The 20,549-nt window shown below is 44.1% G+C and overlaps 1 protein-coding gene across 4 annotated transcripts in view; it reads right to left on the bottom strand.

Annotated features, from left to right (window-relative positions):
* chst8 (carbohydrate (N-acetylgalactosamine 4-0) sulfotransferase 8) overlaps nt 1-20,549 on the bottom strand; it is a 126,556-nt gene that overhangs the window by 97,774 nt on the left and 8,233 nt on the right. For 3 of the 4 annotated variants that reach the window (XM_056765827.1, XM_056765831.1, XM_056765828.1), the window contains exon 2: nt 11,528-11,704. In XM_056765827.1, the coding sequence (XP_056621805.1) occupies nt 11,528-11,702 (175 nt within the window). In that variant the 5' untranslated portion in view covers nt 11,703-11,704. Of the gene's footprint in view, nt 1-11,527; nt 11,705-16,928; nt 17,017-20,549 lie in introns of those variants that run through there. The other variant, XM_056765829.1, reaches the window with a different exon arrangement.

The raw sequence follows: 20,549 nt of genomic DNA, 5'->3' as shown, positions 1-20,549 counted from the left end.
CCTTCTGAGCCTCACACCGGTTATTCTGAAGGTCCACCGCCGGCCCACTTTTACTAATGAAAACACACTTCTAAGAAACACAAGTTTATCTGTTCTGCAGTGAATCAACAGCACAAGAGAAGAGTCCCTATTCCTGAATAAAGATTAAATGTGTACATAAAAGGCGTTACAAAATAAAAAAAATGGGTTTGCATATGGTGCACCTTGCAATGCAACTGCTATAGATGGTTTCAAAGTGACAACATAAACAAACGTTGAGTGTGTGTGTGTGTGTGTGTGTGCGTGCTTGCGTGCGTGTGTTTGTGCATGCGTGTGTGTGTCCGCGTGTGACTGTGTTATAGTCCATTATAGAGAAACAGCGCAAACTAAGAACATAAAATGTGTCTGAAATCATGCTGCGTTTGATATCAGTGATAAAAAATATTTCATAATTTGGTTTATTTGTTTTAGAAATTAAACCGGAAAATGATATCCTGACCTCTGACAACATCAGAAGTTCATCACTACACTTCTGCACAGAGCCCATAGAGTGCCTGGAGATTATTTCTAATAAAAATCAAAAGAATTGGAGAAGAAGCGTTACTTGGCTTAACTTGTCTCTCCAATATTTAGAATTTAGACTGCGATACCAAGCTCAACCACTAGATGTCAATGTATCATACGGTTTGTTTAAATGCGACCGAACTAAAGAACCCATTCAACAAATTGTTTATTTACTAAAATGAACATACAACAAAATTCAACAAATCTTTTATTTAATACAATTACTATAAAATAAATCAATAATATTTATTAATATCAACATAAATTAGTTTAACACAATAGCCAAACACAGACCAGAAGTTAACTGCCGTCTCAGCACGCACCTCTGATGAAACGGTCTATAGAATTTCCAATTTTATACATTAAAAATAAATATAATTCATTTTTTTAAGTTTAATAAAATGTAACATTGGGAGTTTGATCAGAGCAGGTTTGAGGTTCGCTGTGCTGCAGTCCACAGACATGCCTATGATTGCCCAAACCTGTTGCATTCTGGGATGCCTCACATCACCAAACACTAGAAGGAATGTCGAGAACAATCTTTTCCTCAAACAGTGAAATTCACTGAATAGAGTCATTTAGAGCTGTTCAGACGAATGAACTCAATTCATGACGAGTTTAAAAAGCAAAATGATTCTTTGAATAAACAACCTCATGTAAAACATCTTTACACTTCTTAACATTTAACAACCATTAATATCTCTTGATGTAAATCAGCCTTCAGGTTATCATTTTGATGTGTCTGTCACATTCAGATATCACAGAGAATCTCTCTCTCTCTCTCTCTCTCTCTCTATTTAAGTTTGGAGCCGTTTCAAATAAACCAAAGCCTTTTGTGTAAGTTGTTGTGTTTTATGTACAGATGAGAAGTAAACAGAGCGTCTCTGTGGATTACAGGCTTGTAGATGAAGAAAGTCAATAGCAGGACCCTGAATAATGATAGGAACAGTGTTTTAAAGGAGCAGTGTGTTTCGCTAATGATGTGAAACACAAGATCTGTGTGAACCTGAAGGCCGGACTGACGACACATCTCTGCACAAACTGAAAACTCAAATGTAAGTAAGTTGAAAGATCTTGGAAAATAAATTGTATTTTTTGTCATTAAAGAGTAACGTAACAATGTCATTAAAATGATATTTCATGCTGTATGTAAATGTAAGTTGAAAAGTCGAAAGTGAACGCATTGCAGATGCGGATCAGATTTGCGTCATTCGGTGTAATGACCGCCTACGTTCCATTTGCGACACTGCAAGCGTTAGACCAATCACAGAAGACTAGACCATCTGACCAATCAGATCAGAGTATGCTGACAGAACGGAGGAAATTACAGATGAATAGCCGAACGAATCATTTGAGAGTCAGTCAAGAAGTGAGGTAACAATAACTGACTTTTCACAGTGCTATATTGGATAACAGATCTGAATTGGTCTCAACTGGTTTTAGAAACGGACATTCCACAGTTGCTGAGCAAAGATCATTCCTGTCAATTCCAGAATATTTGCGGACAGCATAGATTCATATCAATGTCAAAAACGGTCTCAATCAACCTCACTTGGAAAAGTTGTTTTAGATACATGCTTCTGCTTAATGAATCAAAACTCATCTATAAACATACGTCATCTATATAATCATCTATATAAGTGACCCTGGATCACAAAACATTGTGTGGGTCAAAATTATTAGTTTTTATTCTATGGAAAAAATGATTAGAATGTTAAGTAAAGATCACGTTCCATGAAGAGGATCATGTCTGTGATGCTTCTGTATTTGGGATCGTATTCCCCGAGACATCCCAACGTTCACGACGCATAAAAGCGACCTGACTCAAGCACTAAAGTTTTCCGCATTCTGATTGGTTGCGGTTGATCTCGGCACCCGGGCGGCGCTGGTCGTGATTATCTGTCACTGTTGCTAACAGAGCCGTTAGAGAAAGCATTTGACCTCACGAGACAGGGGGGCTTGTGTTTGTCTGAGATCAATCTGAGCTCTTTAACAATGAAGTTTAACGAAAGCAATTCATAGGAACGAAACATCTCTTGTCCTTCAGAAGGCCGCGGCTCCTCTCTGCTTTGTGACGGAAGCGTGTCCTGCTGAGCCCGAGAAATCAGCTCTTAACCCACAGCGCTGTCAGACGCGCGGGAAACGCACTCTGCTCCCAATTTTGTCGGTAATTTCTCTCCGCTGCCGGAGCCGCTGGCGATGCCGTTCCCATGGCGATTCATCTCTCCATTGTCCTTAAACAATTATTTGCGTGGAAGATGAGACTGAACGACGGGAGTAAAAGCTTCGCTCTTTAAACTGATGCCGTGGGTTGGATTTCAACAATGTGAAAATATGCATTCAAACAAACACGACCTGGAACAAGAAACTAAAACACGAAAATTACGCTGATGACACCAAATAGCACTTAAATGGTTAGGACCTGCGGTGAGACTGTGTTTGTAAAGCTGTTTGTTTGAATAAGCCTCCATCTAATGTAGGTTGTATGCAGTCTCTATTTTTTATTAGTAGTGTCGATAAATACTTTTACACAATCTGCAGCTTGATAAAAGAAGTGGCGGGTTCAGTCTGAAAGCTTTTATATATCCAGTCGAGCAGCAGTTCCTGAGCTCCGGATGAGAGCACAGCTTCACAATCCTCTCAGCACGTCACCATAATCCTCTCCTTTCTTTTACTTTCTTTATTGAAATGTGTTTAGTTTAAAGACACTATTACAGCAAAAGCGTCTTCCTGTTCGTGTCTAAGATGATGCAGAGACACGCATCTGACCACAATGAAGAAATATTTCTGTAAAGAACGACTGTGTCAGTGGGCAGTGTGTGACAGGTTTGTTAGGGAATCTTCATTGGGACACACCATAGACTTCGATGATTTTTATTTTGCTTTGTATTATAACCTTTCTGCATCTTTACATTCTTTACATTCTAAAAACACAACTTTTGATCGGATTTGGCTGTTCATTTACACAAAAACGGCGTTTTAGGGGACTGAAAACGTAAAAACTTTTGAAATCGAGTCTCAAAGTGCAATTTGTTTAAACGACAGGCGACAGCATTATCGTTTCCGTGTAACTTAAATTCTAAAGGGGGTGTTTTCCAAAAACGATGACTTCATACACATGCGTATTACCTGTTTTTTTTATTATTGTAATTATTGCAATATACATTATGCAATAATATAAACAGAGGAAAAACATAAGAACAGTCTGTAGGCATGCACGAATATTCCCAAAACAATAATGGCGGCATCCATGCAGCATGTTTGTGCCGCGTGACATACGCATTATAATTCCTCCAGCAAAAAGTAGATCTACTGCACCACACAACCGGCGGAGACTTAGTATTTATATACACGCTATTATAAACACAAATACACGCCGACAAAGTGTGTAAAAGGCACTTTTAGATTGAAACAATGTATGGGGATGTGGGCAAACACGTAGGGTTTCTATAGGCCGATTCACATTTCTTGTCTTTTCCGCACGTATATTCGTTATTTTGTAGACGAGCATGCGGTGCTTTTTCTAGGAATGTCGGTGCCGCATTAAGATGGATATAGTTCAGCTTCTCGGAGTGCTGCGTGCATCACGGGTCATTTGAAGAAAGCACGGTTTGAGTGTAAAATGTGTATCGGCCTTATAGCGCAACAGCGCCGTCCACTAGACTGGCATGCAGAATACAGTCGTTTTCCCTGATCCATGTAAATGCAGATCGTTTTAACAAACTTTTCAAAAACCCAAAAGAAATACTTTTCCAATTTTAATCGTGTATACGTTCTCTGAAAAAAACGTCTTGGTTACGTATGTAACCTCAGTTCCCTGATGGAGGGAACGAGACGTTGTGTCGAGAACGACAGATGGGGTTCGCCCTTGAGAACCAATCAACTCTGACTACTATAGAAAAGGCCAATGAAATTTGGCGAATGCAATTTGCATGCCGGGCTCCGCCCCCGGAAATCCGGTATAAAAGGAGGCCGGCGTGCAGCATTCACTTACCTTTGTTCTGAAGAGCCTGAGACCTCTCAAACTGCAGCAGAATACGATACGTGTTCGTGGCATAAGGGACACAACGTCTCGTTCCCTCCATCAGGGAACTGAGGTTACATACGTAACCAAGACGTTCCCTTTCTGTCGGTCTCTCGACGTTGTGTCGAGAACGACAGATGGGGTTGCCTATGGAAAACGCCACAACGCTGTATCGCGTCACAATCTCTAGCGAAGCGACGGTAACAAGCCTGGGCGTGTCATCTCGAAGCTTTCGTGAGACTGTAACCTTCCAGTGTGGTGGTCGGGGGGTTCCAGAGCTTTCTTGGAGAAAGATGGGTACAGCCCTGACCGGTAACTTTCACGGACGGGGCCTTAGCTCTCTATAGGCGAGAGGCCATCTAGATCAGTTTACACCGGGTAAGCGCGACTCTTAATCAGAGAAGCGCTACAGAGGCCACCTCCTACCCGTGGGGAGGAATATGGTGGATATAGGTATGGTCTCGTCCTTGGAGGAGAACGCATGGAACGTGCGGACTGAGTAGTTAACCGCGAGGTGGAGGCCCACCTGGGGAAGCTCATGGGTTACCAGGAGTGGGAACCATTCTCATGAGGATACATCAGACGGAACAGCCCACGGAGGGGGTGTTACAGACGTCCGGTAGCACTAGGTCCGGTTAGAGCTATCTGTGATAGCTCACATGGTATCCCGGCCTAAGGGGGAAGGCTGCTCTGCCCAGCCAGCCCCCAGGGGGTGCTTGTTTGGTGATGGATGGAATGCCTATTCTTAACCAGTGTCTGGGTAAGAAGGGAGGCTGGTGAGGTACCAGTTTCTTAGCGATGTGTTCGGGTAAGAAGAAAAGGTAAATAGCACACTGACCCAACCTGTTAGAGGGTGGAAAGGTGCTTTCGCAGGCATACGCCCCCCCGGATGCCAGTCCTACATGTCGCCACGCAGGACGTGGGCTGACACCGGGTTTACGCGAAGGTTGTTAACCCTTGCGAAGGTGTTTGGGCATAGCCCAACCCGCAGCTCTACAGATGTCTGCTAGAGAGGCGCTTCTGCCAGTGTCCAGGAGGTGGCTAAACTCCGTGTGGAGTGAGCCCTCACTGCCAATGGGCATGGGAGATTCTGAGATCGGAATGCCGTCGTAACGGCGTCTACGACCCAGTGCGCCAGCCTCTGTTTGGAGACAGCCTTCCCCTTCTGCTGTCCTCCAACAGACACGGAGCTGGTCAGAGCTTCAGAGCTCTGCGTGCGGTCCAGTACGTACTGGACACAACACTAATCGGGTTGGGTCTTCCTCCCCTATGGGGAGCGCCTGCAAGTTCACCACTTGGCCCCGGAGGGAGTAGTGGGAACTTCTTGGGCACGCATCCGGGCCTGGGTCTCAAGATAACGTGAGAGTTTCCAGGGCCGAGTTTAAGGCAATCCAGGGACACGGAGGATGCTCGGTGGTCCCCTACCCTCTTGAAGGAAGTGAGCGCCGTCAGGAGGGCCGTCTTACTCTATGAGGAAGATCGGAACCTCCGAGGGGCTCTTTGGGGGGCCCTGAGGCTCCCCAGGACCACTTAGGGTCCCAAGAGGGTATGGAGCGGAGATGAGGCGGATTCCGCCCTCTCGCTGCTTAGGAACCTGGTGACCAGGTCGTGTTGCCCTAGAAACTTTCCACCGACTGAGTCGTGATGAGTGGCAATAGCGACTACATACACTTTCAGTGTGGAAGGGAGATGTTAGTCTCCAGTCTCGTGAGGAGGGGAACACAATCCTGATCAAGCACCTCAGTGGGTCTTTCTCGTTGAGAAAGACACCAGGACGAGAAGAGGCACCGTCTAGAGGCGTGTAACCGCCTAGTAGATGGGGCCCTAGCCTGGGTGATGGTCTCAGCCGTATAGGGGGAGTTGCCATCTTAGGATCTTCTCGTCCCGTCTAGAGACCAGACATGGGTGTTCCAGAGGTCTGATCTGGGATGCCAGAACGTGTCCTTCCCCTGAGAGAGCAGGTCCTCTGTCAGGGGAATGGTTCAGGGGGAGTCGCTGTCCAGAGCATCGGCTCTGAGGCCAAGTGCGGTTAGACCGGTGTGGTGTAACCAATAACACTTGGTGCTCCTGCTCCCTGACCTTGCACAGAGTCTGTACAAGAAGGCTCCTGGGGGGGGGGAAGGTGTGCTTCCGCCCATCCCGCGGCCAGCTGTGCGCAAGGATATCCGTGCCGAGGGCAGGGACTATCAAGCGGGCAAATGGTGGTGTTACGGGAGGTGAACAGGTTTTACCTGGGCCTACCCGAACAGCCTCCAAATGAGCTGGACTGCACGGGGGTGGAGTCGCCACTCTCCACGAGGCATAAACTGGCGAGAAAGCACGTCGGCTGTCTAGTTCAGTTTGCCCGGGGTGTGTGGCCTGCAGGGAACGAGTCACCTGTTGACTCCACCGGAGGAGGCGTCGAGCAAGTTGTGTTTAGCTGCTGTGTGCGAACGCCACCCTGACGATCTGTATTCGCTACAGCTATAGTGCTGTCCTCGGAACAGCACGTGCATGTCTCGCACGAGAGGCCGTAGCCTGCTCAGTGCAAGTAGCATAGCCCACAACTCTTGGCAATTGATATGCCAGCGCAGGCGGGGGTTCGTCCAACACCCCACCTGCGTGCCCGTTGCACACTACACCGCACCCCTGCAGGGAGACTTCAGTCGTCACCACGACCTGCCTCATAACCTGCTTAGAGGGACCTGAGTCCGTCGAAAAAGTCATAAAGACTAGGGGTTATGGTGCGTCGGCAGCAGGGCGGCATCACCATGCGCCTGCTGCCGGTGTGCCACGCTCTCCTCGGAACTCGACTCTGAAACCAGTGTTGGAGCGGTGTCATGTGCATCAACTCGAGGGGTATTAACCCGCGAGGACGCCATGTGTCCCAGGAGCCTCTGAATTGTTTCAGGGGGACCGCTGTCTGCCTAAAATGTTCATTTCAGACAGTTCAACACTGGTTGGGCACAACTGCGGACAGGTGTGCCGACATGGTGACAGAGCTGAGTTCCATACCGAGAAAGAGGATGCTCTGCACTGGGGAGAGCTTGCCCCTCTCTTGGTTGACCTGGAGTCCCAATCGACCTAGGTGCCGGAGCACCAGGTCCCTTTGTGTACATAACAGATCTCGCGAGTGTGCCAAGATAGGCCAGTCGCTGAGATAGTTTAGTACCCGCTCGCCTTCCTCCTCTCAGGGAGAAAGGGCGGTCAGGGACAGACCGAAAGGGAGGACTCTGTACTGATATGCCCGCCTCTCGCACGCGAACCGTGGGAACGGCCGGTGTCGAGGAGGATCGAGACATGAAAGTAAGCGTCCTTCAGGTCGATTGCCACGAACCAATCCTGACACCTCATAGATGTCAGGACGCGCCTCTGTGTGAGCACCCTGAATGGCAGCTTGTGAAGGTGCTCTGTTCAGGGTACGCAGCCTTTGGGGGCAACCCGCCGTCTTTCTTGGGAACGATGAAGTGCGGGTGGTGACCCACTGAACATCTTGGTTTTGAGGGACGAACTCGATGCCTGTTTTGCCAGAAGGGTGGTCACCTCTACCCGAAGTACGGAGGCGTCCCTGCCTCTGACAGAGGGAGAGATGATGCCCCGAAACTTGGGTGAGTCTCTGGCGAACTGGATCGAGTAACCAAGACGGACCGCCCTCATTAGCCAGCGAGACAGTGTGGGCAGCTCTCGAGCTCCCAGGGACTGTGACAGGGTGACCAAGGGGACGGTCTGCTTCATCATTCCCACGGGGGGTGGTTCGTCGGCTGGCGGAGCTAACCATGTCGCGGGGAGTCCCCGGAGGGAAGGTTTTTGCTCCGCCTGCTTACCTGCCTGGCGGGACAACGGCACGCACTGTCGGTTTGAGAGTGGTGACGGCTGTCGTATGTGTACGACCTCACGCCTCGCCAGGGTGTGAGGTCGGTTCGCCGAGCACAGTCCAGTGGAGTGTGCGATCGGCTGCAAGTAAACCCGGGGAGAACAGAAAACTCAGTGAGTAAGTGGGCGCCAAGCCCTAACAAGGGCCCGGCTTTGGTGACGAGGCAGGAATCGTCCCGTACCGACCGATCAGAGCCGTGGCTGTGAAGGTTCGGGCCCGATGTTGTTCTCCTTGGGGTCTTCCCGTCAGTGTCCCTTCTCGCGAGGAGGTTGCTGACGGGGTGGAGGTTTCCCCCTCGACCTCTGCTTCCGGGGTGCCGCCTGTGGGGGCACAGGAACCGGAGCCGATGTCGAAAGGGTCCTGGGTTGCAGGGAAGCAGACGTCACGTGAGATCTCGGAGGCCTGTAGGCGGCCGAGTCGCGGCGTGAAAAAAATGTGGTTAATTGCCACTGTCTGCTTCGCCGTCAAAAAACTGCTGAGCGCAGTCCTCGACGGTGTTACCAACAACCCACCCTGCGAGATGAGTGCATCAAGAAAGCGGACTTCCTTGCTGTCACTCTTCTGCACAAGGTATAGCCGGGGGTGTCTCTCCTGGACCACTACCGTGGACATCGTCCGACCCAGGGCCCGTGCCGCCGCCTTAGTCGCCCGTAGAGCGCTGTCAGCGGTGGCACAGAGATCCTGCATTATACCCGGGTCGGCCTTACCCTCGTGGAGCCCTCTCAACGCCCTGGCCTGGCGGACCTGCAGGATGGCCAAGGCATAGAGAGAGGAGGCAGCCTGGCCCGCAACATCGCAAGCCTTCGACACCAGTGATGCCGAAGTCTTACGTGCTTTGGACGGTAGGAGTGGTCGATCCCCCCCCAGGTGGTAGCCGTCCGCGGCACAGGTGCACCGCGGGCGGACGTTCCACCCGGGGGATCTCGACGCAGTCCTTGGCTGCCTCACCATCGAGGGAAGTAAGGGAGCCGGAGCTGGTTTCACTGGAACGGTCCGTGAGTGGAGCGTTCCAAGTTTTACACAGCTCCTCATGCACCTCCGGGAAAACCATGGCACCCGGGGTGGGCGCGGTTTGCACCGCGCACCGACCTCGGGAACCACGTATCCCCGGGTTAGCACGGATGACATCACTTCTGCTTCCTCCTGAACTCGACCGCTGGGGGTGGAGTTTGGATTCGGCAGAGTCGGATGCCAGTCTCCCTCCGATGCTGCGAGCGACATCTCATCTACGTCACACATCGTTTCCGAGTGTGTGCGTGAGGATCCGGACGGTATGCCACCGCCGGTTGGGGAACGTTCAGAAGAGCGAATCGGGGTGCGATCGGCCCGTGAGCACTTGGCTGGCGGGTTTACGTTCGCAGAGCTCCCCGTATCACTAACGCTGCTAACGTGGGTGGTCATCGGGGCCGTAGCCACAGATGTCACAGCCCGGGTAGCAGACGAAATGGTGGCTGGTTCCCGTAGGAAGACAGCCACCCGTGACCGCAACTTCTGAATGACAATCTGCCCGCAGTGCAGGCAGATGTGTCAACGAACGCTGCTTCAGTGTGCTGGACGCCCAGACACCTAATGCAGCGATCGTGTCCATCCCCCTCCTCGATGAGGGTGCCGCACCCAAGAAAACAGCGGGACATGCCGCGCTGGAGAATGCTCAGTCAGTCCTGAAAAGGACTTTTAGAAAAAATCTCTAACACCTCCGGAACCGCCGAGACGCCCAGGGGAAGGTCGCTGCAGGAAGGGACGATCCGCTGTAACACGTCGTAGCACCAGCGTGTAGTTGTAGAGGATTGAATCCTGAGTTGTACTCATGAGCGATGGCTCTGAAGAACAAAAGGTAAGTGAATGCTGCACGCCGGCCTCCTTTTATACCGGATTTCCGGGGGCGGAGCCCGGCATGCAAATTGCATTCGCCAAATTTCATTGGCCTTTTCTATAGTAGTCAGAGTTGATTGGTTCTCAAGGGCGAACCCCATCTGTCGTTCTCGACACAACGTCGAGAGACCGACAGAAAGGGAACATAACTTCTTTTGTTTAATAATCAGTTTGAATCACGTGGGCCGCTGGCGGATACACACAATGAAGCTGATCTCAAACAAGACCACACATCCAAACACACAACACTCAGCTGGACTCAACATTGTCATCTTGTCAAGAGTAATATGATTATTTGAAAAAGCTTGTTTCAAACGTGCCACTTCAACCGCAGCCTGTCTCCTTACATAATACATCATGTCAGCAAACCCTCAACATTTTAGCCAGACACTTTCTGATCGGCTAAAAAAGTATGAGACGCTACTCAACATCACTGCTGGTCCTGGAAGAACATTTCTGCCAACCAATCAGATTGTAGAATTATGTTTAGGGCCTGTGTTAGATTGATGACTTTGTTTCTGATCTACAACTTATTTTTATCTTATTTTTAGTAATAAGTTGTGGTTAGGGATTGAGTTATGGGTAGCGCTAATGGTTTTACAGTTTTTATGACAGGAGTGTCGTTCCAGGACCAACTAAACAAGAATGTGTCACTATCTGTCAAGTAGACACAATCCTATTAAGACACACAACACACACACACTTCACAACAGAAGATGGTTCAGGTAAAGTAGATGTGAATGTGTCTTTATGAATGCTGCTCACGACTGCTTAAGTTGTTTTCGCTCTGGTGTGTTATTGTTCAAACATTTGTGAACACGTCAGAAATACGGCTCTTAAAACACGCCTGTTGATGTAACATGTCAACGGTGACAAAGTCAGACGGTCACAGATAATAGAATGTTCAACAGACTTCAACAAGCCAGCGCTGAAGTGATGAAGGCAGAACGCATAAAATACAATTTTAGAACGGTCTGAAGCTTAAAACAATTAAAAGCAACAAATAAACAAATAAGCTTAGTGCTTTTGACACATTTTAAAACAACTTTGACTTCTAACTTCTAACCCCTAGAAAGCAAACTTGAACTGCAGAAAATCCTGACAGGTGTCAATATTTTTGTGATGGGTGTATCAAACAGAGTAATGACAAGTTAATGTAAGATTCTGTACATAACCTTAACTTCTGAGAAAACACATCAGCGTTTGTGAGCGACTGTGACGTTGTTGATTCTTACCTGGAGTTTGTTGTATGACCATGTCTGAGAGATCCTGCAGGTGAATGAAGAGCACCAGACCTCCGACTGCAAACAGCAGAAGAAAGCAGAACGGACAGGGCAGCTTACAGACAGACGGCCGTAACCTCCTCCGGCCCCGCAGAGCATCACCCATCTTACAATCTATAAAGAACATCACTGCAGAGAGAGAGACAGAGAGAGATTAAACTATACTCTATTTCTGTTTTTATATATTTACATATATGTGACCCTGAACGGCAACACCAGTCTTAAGGGTCAATTTTTCGAAATTGAGATGTTTACATCATCTGAAACCTGAAGAAATAAGCTTTCTATTGATATATGATTTGTTAGGATAGGACAATATCTGGCGGAACAACAATTGTTTAAAACGCTGGAATGTGAGGATGCAAAAAAAGCAAAATATTGAGAAAATCGCCTTTGAAGTTGTTAATCTGAGGCAATGTATCAGGCCATCCACTCTAAAAAGAAAGTTTTTATACACTTACGGTAGGAAATTTATAAACTTATATCTTCATGGAACATGATCTTTACTTTATACCCTAATGATTTTATCAATCAGTCATTTTTACCCATACCCTGTATTTTTGGCGATTACTAAAAATATTCCTGTGCTACTTAAGACTGGTTTTGTTGTCCAGGGTCAAATATTATAAACCACTTTAAATTGCACTACATACATCACACTTTTTTTATAACTATAATTATCTTTCTTTTCGTTTGTAAACAGCTGCAAATGCTTTGGCAATACAAATGTACATTTTGTCATGCTAATAAAGAACACCTACATTGATATTGAAATTAGAAAAAATATCATAATGCCATTAAAATTCAATAAAAACCTTTTACTTTAAACCAACAAATGAAATAAATACAATTCTTCATGAATGCATTAAAATACATTTGGATTCAAACTTTCATGCTCAGATCAGATACACACAAAAATTACAATTACAATTACAATAAAGCAACTGAAAAAAATATTCAACATAATAATATAATAAGCCTGCTCTATTGAGATAGATAGAGAGACAGAGAGAGACAGATATAGAGAGAGAGACAAAGAGAGAGAGTTTTAACAAACTTTTCAAAAACCCAAAAGAAAAACTTTTCCCATATTTATCGTGTAAACATTCTCTGAAAAAAACATAATTTATTTTGTTTAATAATCAGTTTGAATCACGTGGGCCGCTGGCTGATACACACAATGAAGCTGATCTCAAACAAGACCACACATCCAAACACACAACACTCAGCTGGACTTAAGTTAAATCAATAAAACATTGTGTTTCTCCTCTCTATATATATATAAAGAGAAAGAGAGAGAGAGAGAAATAGAGAATTACAATAGATCCTAATCTATCAGCTTTATAAAAGAAGCTGAAATAATAATACACACACGAGTTAATAACAGAGAGACTTGATGTGTTAGCTCATTCATAAACATTTGATATGACACACTGGATGAAGACAGAGGGAAAAAATGCAAAATACAAATAATAAACTGGAAATGAGTGAAAAATATCTACACTTACAGGATTATGCAATGGAAAGGATGATTGAATTTTACCACATGTCCAGTTAAACTCGACTGTATTTTACTGCACATTCATCTGTCACGTGGCAAAAAACAGATGGCAAAAAAAAGACGAACAAAACTACAGTACACAAGGTGAAAGGTGTTTTGTGTGGTGAGATTTCAGCTGCTGAGAGCTTGATGGCATCAAAATGTAATTTCTCACAATCAACAACTTTGAGTTTCCACCAGACGACTAATGTAAAATCTGTGTCCTAAAACTAAACCAGCTGAGGAGAACTTGTGTTGAGTATCAGATCTGAAGTCATGAACTCTAAACACACCGCCGGTGGAGGATCATTTCTTTCTCTGTTAAAATAAAGATTTCTCACCCAAAACAAATGAACCTTCAGACAAAAATTGTTCTTTTAAAAATCAAGTAAAGAACCTTTAAGTCATAAATGAACAAATTTTTGACTACGAGACAAATCTTTGACACATTGTTGAGATCTCTTCTCAAACTCTAATGACACATTTCTGACCCTTTTCTCAGGAGAAACATCTGAGACACACATGAGACTTTCCCTTTTCTCTCCACTAAATGCGTTGATGTCCAGGAGACATAATTGAGAAATTAAGGAGATATTTATTATTAATGAGATACACAGGACATAAAACAGAGTAAAGACAATGAAACAGTGCTGTTGTGTTCCTGTGGTGGAGCAGGAGTGTGGTTGTGTGTCATTTTGTCATTTTTACTGAGAGGATTAATATTCCACAGCAGAATGAGGCTTGTTAGGGAGTGAGTCTCATTAGAGAAGCTGTCACAGCATGAGACACACCACCTGAAATATGAGAGACAGAGCGAGAGAGAGAGAGAGAGAGGGAGAGAGAGAGAGAGAGGGAGAGAGACAGAGACAGAGACAGAGAGAGAGAGAGAGAGAGAGAGAGAGAGAGAGAGAGAGAGACAGAGCGAGAGACAGAGAGAGAGAGAGAGAGAGAGAGAGAGAGAGACAGAGCGAGAGACAGAGCGAGAGACAGAGCGAGAGACAGAGCGAGAGACAGAGCGAGAGAGAGAGAGAGAGAGAGAGAGAGAGAGAGACAGAGCGAGAGAGAGAGAGAGAGAGAGAGAGAGAGAGAGAGAGAGAGAGAGAGACAGAGCGAGAGACAGAGAGAGAGAGAGAGAGAGAGAGACAGAGCGAGAGACAGTGACAGAGAGAGAGAGAGAGAGAGAGAGAGAGAGAGAGAGACAGAGCGAGAGACAGAGAGAGAGAGAGAGAGAGAGAGAGAGAGAGAGACAGAGCGAGAGACAGAGCGAGAGACAGAGCGAGAGACAGAGCGAGAGACAGAGCGAGAGAGAGAGAGAGAGAGAGAGAGAGAGAGAGAACCTACACATAAAGACGATGGTGATATCATGTTTCAGATAATGAGAAACTGCATCAGTAAGAATGTTCACTGGAGGATGTTGCCATAGTGATCATCTGGCCACATAAAACAAATAGGCATAAATAGTAAAATGGGTATTTTGTAAAAATCTTTTGCAATATTACAGCAACAATGATTCAGCATTGAAGAGAAACCTTCAACTTTCATTGACGTTTTCTGTGTTTTGCGTGTGTTTGCGCATGTGTAAGAGTCATTGATGCTTTGGGATTTTCCGTCTCTTCACACTCATTGAACATGATCATCTGCAATGGAGTTTCATTACACTGAGAGCAGGTTTTCATTCAATCAGTTCTCTTGTTAAAAGGAATGCATTGTGTTGTGATGTGTGCTCTTGTGTGTGTGTATTCAGCCTTCAAATGATTTCCAATACATTGCTTTTTTTAAATACAATCAGAAAAGTAAAAACGACCATCGTCCTTTAACACGAGAAACGCTCTAGATTTGAACGAATACGCCACAAAATAAATAATAAATACAAAGCACTTTATAGCTTTTTTGTTCTTATTTACCTGTTGAATCATCTAAGCCTTACACTAAAATAGCTGCACCAAAAAGAGTTCTTATAAAATTTTATAAAAATTATTTTGCCTCAAAGAAGGTTCTTATAAAAAACATGACTTTATTACCTTGACCTGAAGAACCTGTTTCTAGTCAAATATTGTTTGTAGAACAGGAAATTACGACAAAAAAATCTGAAATAAAATTGTAGGGAAATAAAATCTAAAGGAAATTCTTTTTTAAATCAAGACTAAATTATTTTCCAGTGGGGTAAGAAATACTGTAATGTGTTTATGTCCGGGCTTATTATAGTGAACTAAACTTAATAAAACAATTCTGTTGATTAAAAATAATTTAAATGTGGCTTAAATATTATTATTATAATATTATTATTAGCAAACTTTAACTTTAAATAGAAATATTACTTTAGCAATAAAGTAAAATGTTTATGTTAAGGCACTATAATTCTTAAATGGAAAAAATAAAAAAAAATAAAAAAAAATAATGAAACTTACGCAGCAATATAAAATATAAATATCAATAAAATAATAATTAAACCACTTAACTAAAATGCTACAAATTAATTGAATATTAGCAAGCACACACACACACGCACACACACGCACGCATTCAAACAAACATACACGCCAGCACACACATACATATGCACACACACACACAAGCACGAACCATACGCATACACATACACGCATCCACACCTACACACGCATGCAGACACGGGCACACACACATGCGCGCACACACACACACACACATGCGCACACACACACACACACACGCGCACACACACACACACACACACACACATGCGCACACTCACGCGCATGCACGCACACAAACACACACACGCGCATGCACACACACCTGGAAGCAGAAGAGACAACACAGGCGTTAATGATGAATTCAAGTCTGAAACGGCTTCTGTAAAAACCGACACAGAGGCGAAACAGAATTTAATGCCCGTCTCAAAACAATCTGTTTGTCGTTACTCTGCAGACCTTGTGTTTTATGACTGTTTCTCCCACAATCTTATGATTTACAGCGTTAAATAAATCCACGCCTGCCGTGAGATGAAATAAACCACATCCAGCATCAACACATCTCATGACAGATGGGTGTAGACAGAAAAGCCCGTTCCACCCTCGATCCGACTCTAAAACTGACAGAAAATATGCCAGAAACAACCTTCTCGCATCTATTACATCCCGCCTTTCTGTTTTTATTTATAGCCGACCTCCAGCGCACAAACTATTTCAGCTACAACAGAATCAATAAGCTTTGTTTGGTTAATTCTGCTGTGAACAGGCCGGAGCTGTAGACACTGGATCAATCACGACTCTTTCAACACCACTTCACCTTTACACACATTTAATTCCTTACCAAAATTCACCAGCTTTTACCGTAGAAGTGGAGTCATCCGTTTTCTGACTGAAGATGTAGCACATTTTCCATTGTTATGATTACTGATGACGATTTCTGATGGGCTCTAACTACTGCATAGCAACACCCTGGCAACCATCCACAACATCAGGGCATTTTTCAAATGAGCGTTTTGTCTCCGGATCCTTCAAACATGGGACATTTCACCCAAAAATGAAAATTCCGTCATTGTTTACTCACCTTCAAGTTGTGCAAATGTGTACAAATGTCTTTGTTCTGATGAACACAGAGGAAGATATTTGTAAGAATGCTTATAACTAGACAGATCTCGACCCACGTTGACTCCCATATGGGAATAATAAATCAAAGCTATATATCAAAGGCTCATATTTCAAGAGTCGTTGTTAATCAGAAATGTCTTCATCTGAACGACAGAACAGAAAACTGAACCTCGACTATATTTGCAGTCCAAGCACCAGTAAAGAGAAAAGAAAGAGAAGAGAAAGAGGAGCGCTTTACATGTGGGCAGTGGTGGTGACCCAGATAGCGTGTGTCTCTCTGCAGTCGTGTGTCCTCTGGGATTGCTCTACAATAATATCCAGCGGTATACTGAAGCGTCGCTCTTATTGATTCTCTCAAGGTCTGTTTCTCTTCTGTTTTTACCAGCGCTGTAATACTCATGATTCCCTGAAACTCAACCAATTAAAGACTCGTCTAGATAGAATCTCTCTCTTCTCGTGACATCAAAATGTACTTTCATCATTCATCACTGTAAGAAAATGTGTCATAAAATGATAAAAGCTCTCATCCTCTGAACTTTTGACATCATTGATTAATGTGAGACTGTATAAAAATCTATCAATGGTGTATGAAGACAAACTCATGAATATGTTTATTGAAACAAGCACTTTTATGAACCACAATTGCTAAAAATGTGTCAACAGTATCAAAGTCCCATGTTAGACTGAGCTACAGAAAAGTCTTTCATTATGAGCTAATGAAGTAAATAAATAGCTGAAATAAAGCAATCTTGTACCGAAGTTAAATGACCTTGATAAGCGTCTTAACACATACTGTACAATCCAAAATTTTCATCTGCGTTTTATTATATTTGGCGCTAGTTTGCATTCTGTCTATGAATAAAAAAAAACGCCTCCCAAAATTGTTGCTACGGATGCGGAAAACTGCAAAAAATGAACCTGTTCCAAATTATTTTATGAAAGACATAAATATCGGAGGCGGTGTCGTGTGTAAAATGTGATTGACGCAACGTGACGTAGAATTTATTTTTGAACATGCGAAAATTTCCTGCCTCCGATATTTTTCTCCGTCACAAAAAGATTCGGACTGGGTTCGATTTCTGGGGGTTTTCATCTGTAGCAATAATTTTGTTTGCCGTTTTGACAATCCAGAGACACTTACAAACCTGCGCCAAAAACTAATATGCGAAAATTTCTGACTGTATGTGCAAAGAACTTTAGTCAAATCACATGATGACAGAGCGCTGACACAGCAGGTTACAGCCAAAACACGCTTTGTAAAGAAAAGCAACAAGATTAAAAAACAACAAACAAACAGGATCAGATCATTAACATATCACCTGTAAACACATGCGCTTCATACAGCGCTCAAGCTCAAAAGACCTTCCCGAAATACAGCAGGCCTGAAGCCGATGAATTATTAATTATCCAATCACATTCATCTGCTAAACACGACACACTGCGGCCGTCCCTCGCCTTCTGAATGAATTTCGACACATCAAACCGCACATTTTCATATAAATGAAGGAGGGTCTATCTGGCCTGTTGGTTTCTTTCAGGGAGATTGTGAAACTTGGCAGTGCGGCGACATTTCCAGTTTGTTAAAAATAGGCCTCATCAATCTGGAAGCGCCGGTGGCATGGGCTCAGAGCTGGCACGCACATGAGGGGATTTCTAAATTACAATCCAATGGCCCGATGCCAATCTCATCCGTCAACACGGACCACAGGCCGTCTGTCCCAAACACACCTCCACAATGAAAATCTCCTGGATGGAGTGCGCTCAAACCACGTCTCCTGTGCCGTCCGGAGGGGACAGAGAGAGAGAGAGAGAGAGAGAGAGAGACCCAGAGAACGCTTCATTTTAAGAGGATTCCTTTGACTATACGTGATCATGAATTCTAATGCCAGCACATGAGATGTTAATATGAAAAACTGTGGATCGCTGGCTTCACATTTGTACATCACAATTAATGCCTTTAATTCAATTCAGTTTCATGCTAAACCAAAAACACGTCAAGCTCTCGTCTCCTCTCACTTTGCATAAACTAGTTAATAAAGTTATGCAGAATTCGTGATGCATAATTTATCAAGCTCTCCGGAACAATCCAAAACAAAGCTTCTAGGAATTTCTTCACAGCAAGATTCATTTTTGCCTCTCCAAAGAACCTGTAAAGCAGATTTCCTTCTAACGTTTTAAAAGTCTGATAAACATTATTTCACTACAAAGAATAAGGTTTTATGTAGATGTAGATGTCAAGGTTCTTTGTGGAACCATATGGGCAGACATGGTTCTATAAATGTTGCATAATTTTCTATGGCATTGCACCTTGAACTAAATTTGTGGACAACAGAACAATCTTAGTGCTTTTCACATCAAAATGTGAATAATTGCAAAGCAGCATCATACAAAAGAACATACATAACATTGTATAACTTGATGTGTTCTACAAGAATTCAATGTGTGAAAAAGAGAAACGCATTGATGTTTGTACCAAATCAATGTTTGTAGATGTTTAGGTCAAGGTCACTAAAATCCAGACAAGTTAAACTCTTCTGACGAAGTCCCTTTTGATAATTGTCTGCTAAATGAATAAATGAATGAAAATAAATGAGTAAAATACCACCCTGAACACTTGAGCAACAAAATAACATGCTAAAATGTTCTGTTTTGCAACCACATCATGCAGCCTACAGCAATAATCATTTGTATTCAAAATGTGAATTTTTTACTTTGGGGAAATCCAGCTGAGACATGAAGTCTGTATATTTTTCTGAGATTTTGTCCATATTCTTGTGTGTGTGTGTGTGTTCTGATATTTCATCTACGTTCGTGCGTGTGTGTGTGTGTGTGTGTGTCTGTGTGTAGGTACTATGTGTGTGTTCTGAGATTTTATCTTGATTTGTGTGTGTACTATGTGTGTGTGTTTTCTGAGATTTGTCTACATTAGTGTGTTTGTGTGTAATGTGTGTGTGTGTGTGTGTTTCTGTGTGTCTGTGTGTGTATTCTGAAATGTTATCTACATTTGTGTGTATACTGTGTGTGTGTTTGTTTGTGTGTGTCCTAAGATTTTGTCCACATTTGTGTGTATATTGTGCGTATGTGTTCTGATATTTTGTCTAGATGTGTGTGTTTGTGTGTGTGTATATGAGTGCAGCATCAGCAGGGGTAAAATAACTCTTCTCTGCATGACTCCACGCTCTTATTCTGTAATTTTCCAGTATGCACCCCATCGGAAGCATAGTTTCAGGGCGGTCGACTCCACTCCTGGATAAACTGTGTTTCATTACACCCCACACACAGGTTAGCAGCACACGAGCGAGCGGACCACCAGCATCATCTGTCATCTGCTGAGAGGCCTTTAAAGAGTACAGTAATCCATTACAGTCATAATTCTGTGTCACACCGCGCTGTACAACAACCATTCAAGAGTCTACGGCTGAGGGCGGAAAACAGTTAAAGAATTCTTTATAAATGCATTTGCATGACATTTAGTTCTTCCTATTATACTTCATCCAGGAGATTTTCACATACAGCGTGTGTGTATATAAATATATAAATACACACTTGCTTGGCAATGAAGGGACAGTGGATTTAAATATATATGGCATCACGTCTCCATGACAAAAGTGACATAAATCCCGTCCACAATGATTGCACACAATCTGGTTTGAGTAAATAACAGTATGTCCTCCCCGTCCGAAGGCCATCTGTGTTTACACAACCGCCTCATGACGCATTCTCAAACCTGAGACCTTGAGCTGTCCTGCGTTTCATTAGACAACGTTTTAACATATATGACCATAAATCTCTTTATCAGCTTATATTTCATACCCCGGCTGAAGGCAGTTTAATTCTTCAATTCACCAGGTCTACATTT

This window comes from Triplophysa dalaica, chromosome 14 (genome assembly GCF_015846415.1).
Source record: "Triplophysa dalaica isolate WHDGS20190420 chromosome 14, ASM1584641v1, whole genome shotgun sequence".
Classification (NCBI taxonomy): domain Eukaryota; kingdom Metazoa; phylum Chordata; class Actinopteri; order Cypriniformes; family Nemacheilidae; genus Triplophysa; species Triplophysa dalaica.
Note: the sequence above shows the minus strand (reverse complement) of the source record. Positions and strands in the feature narration are given on the sequence as shown.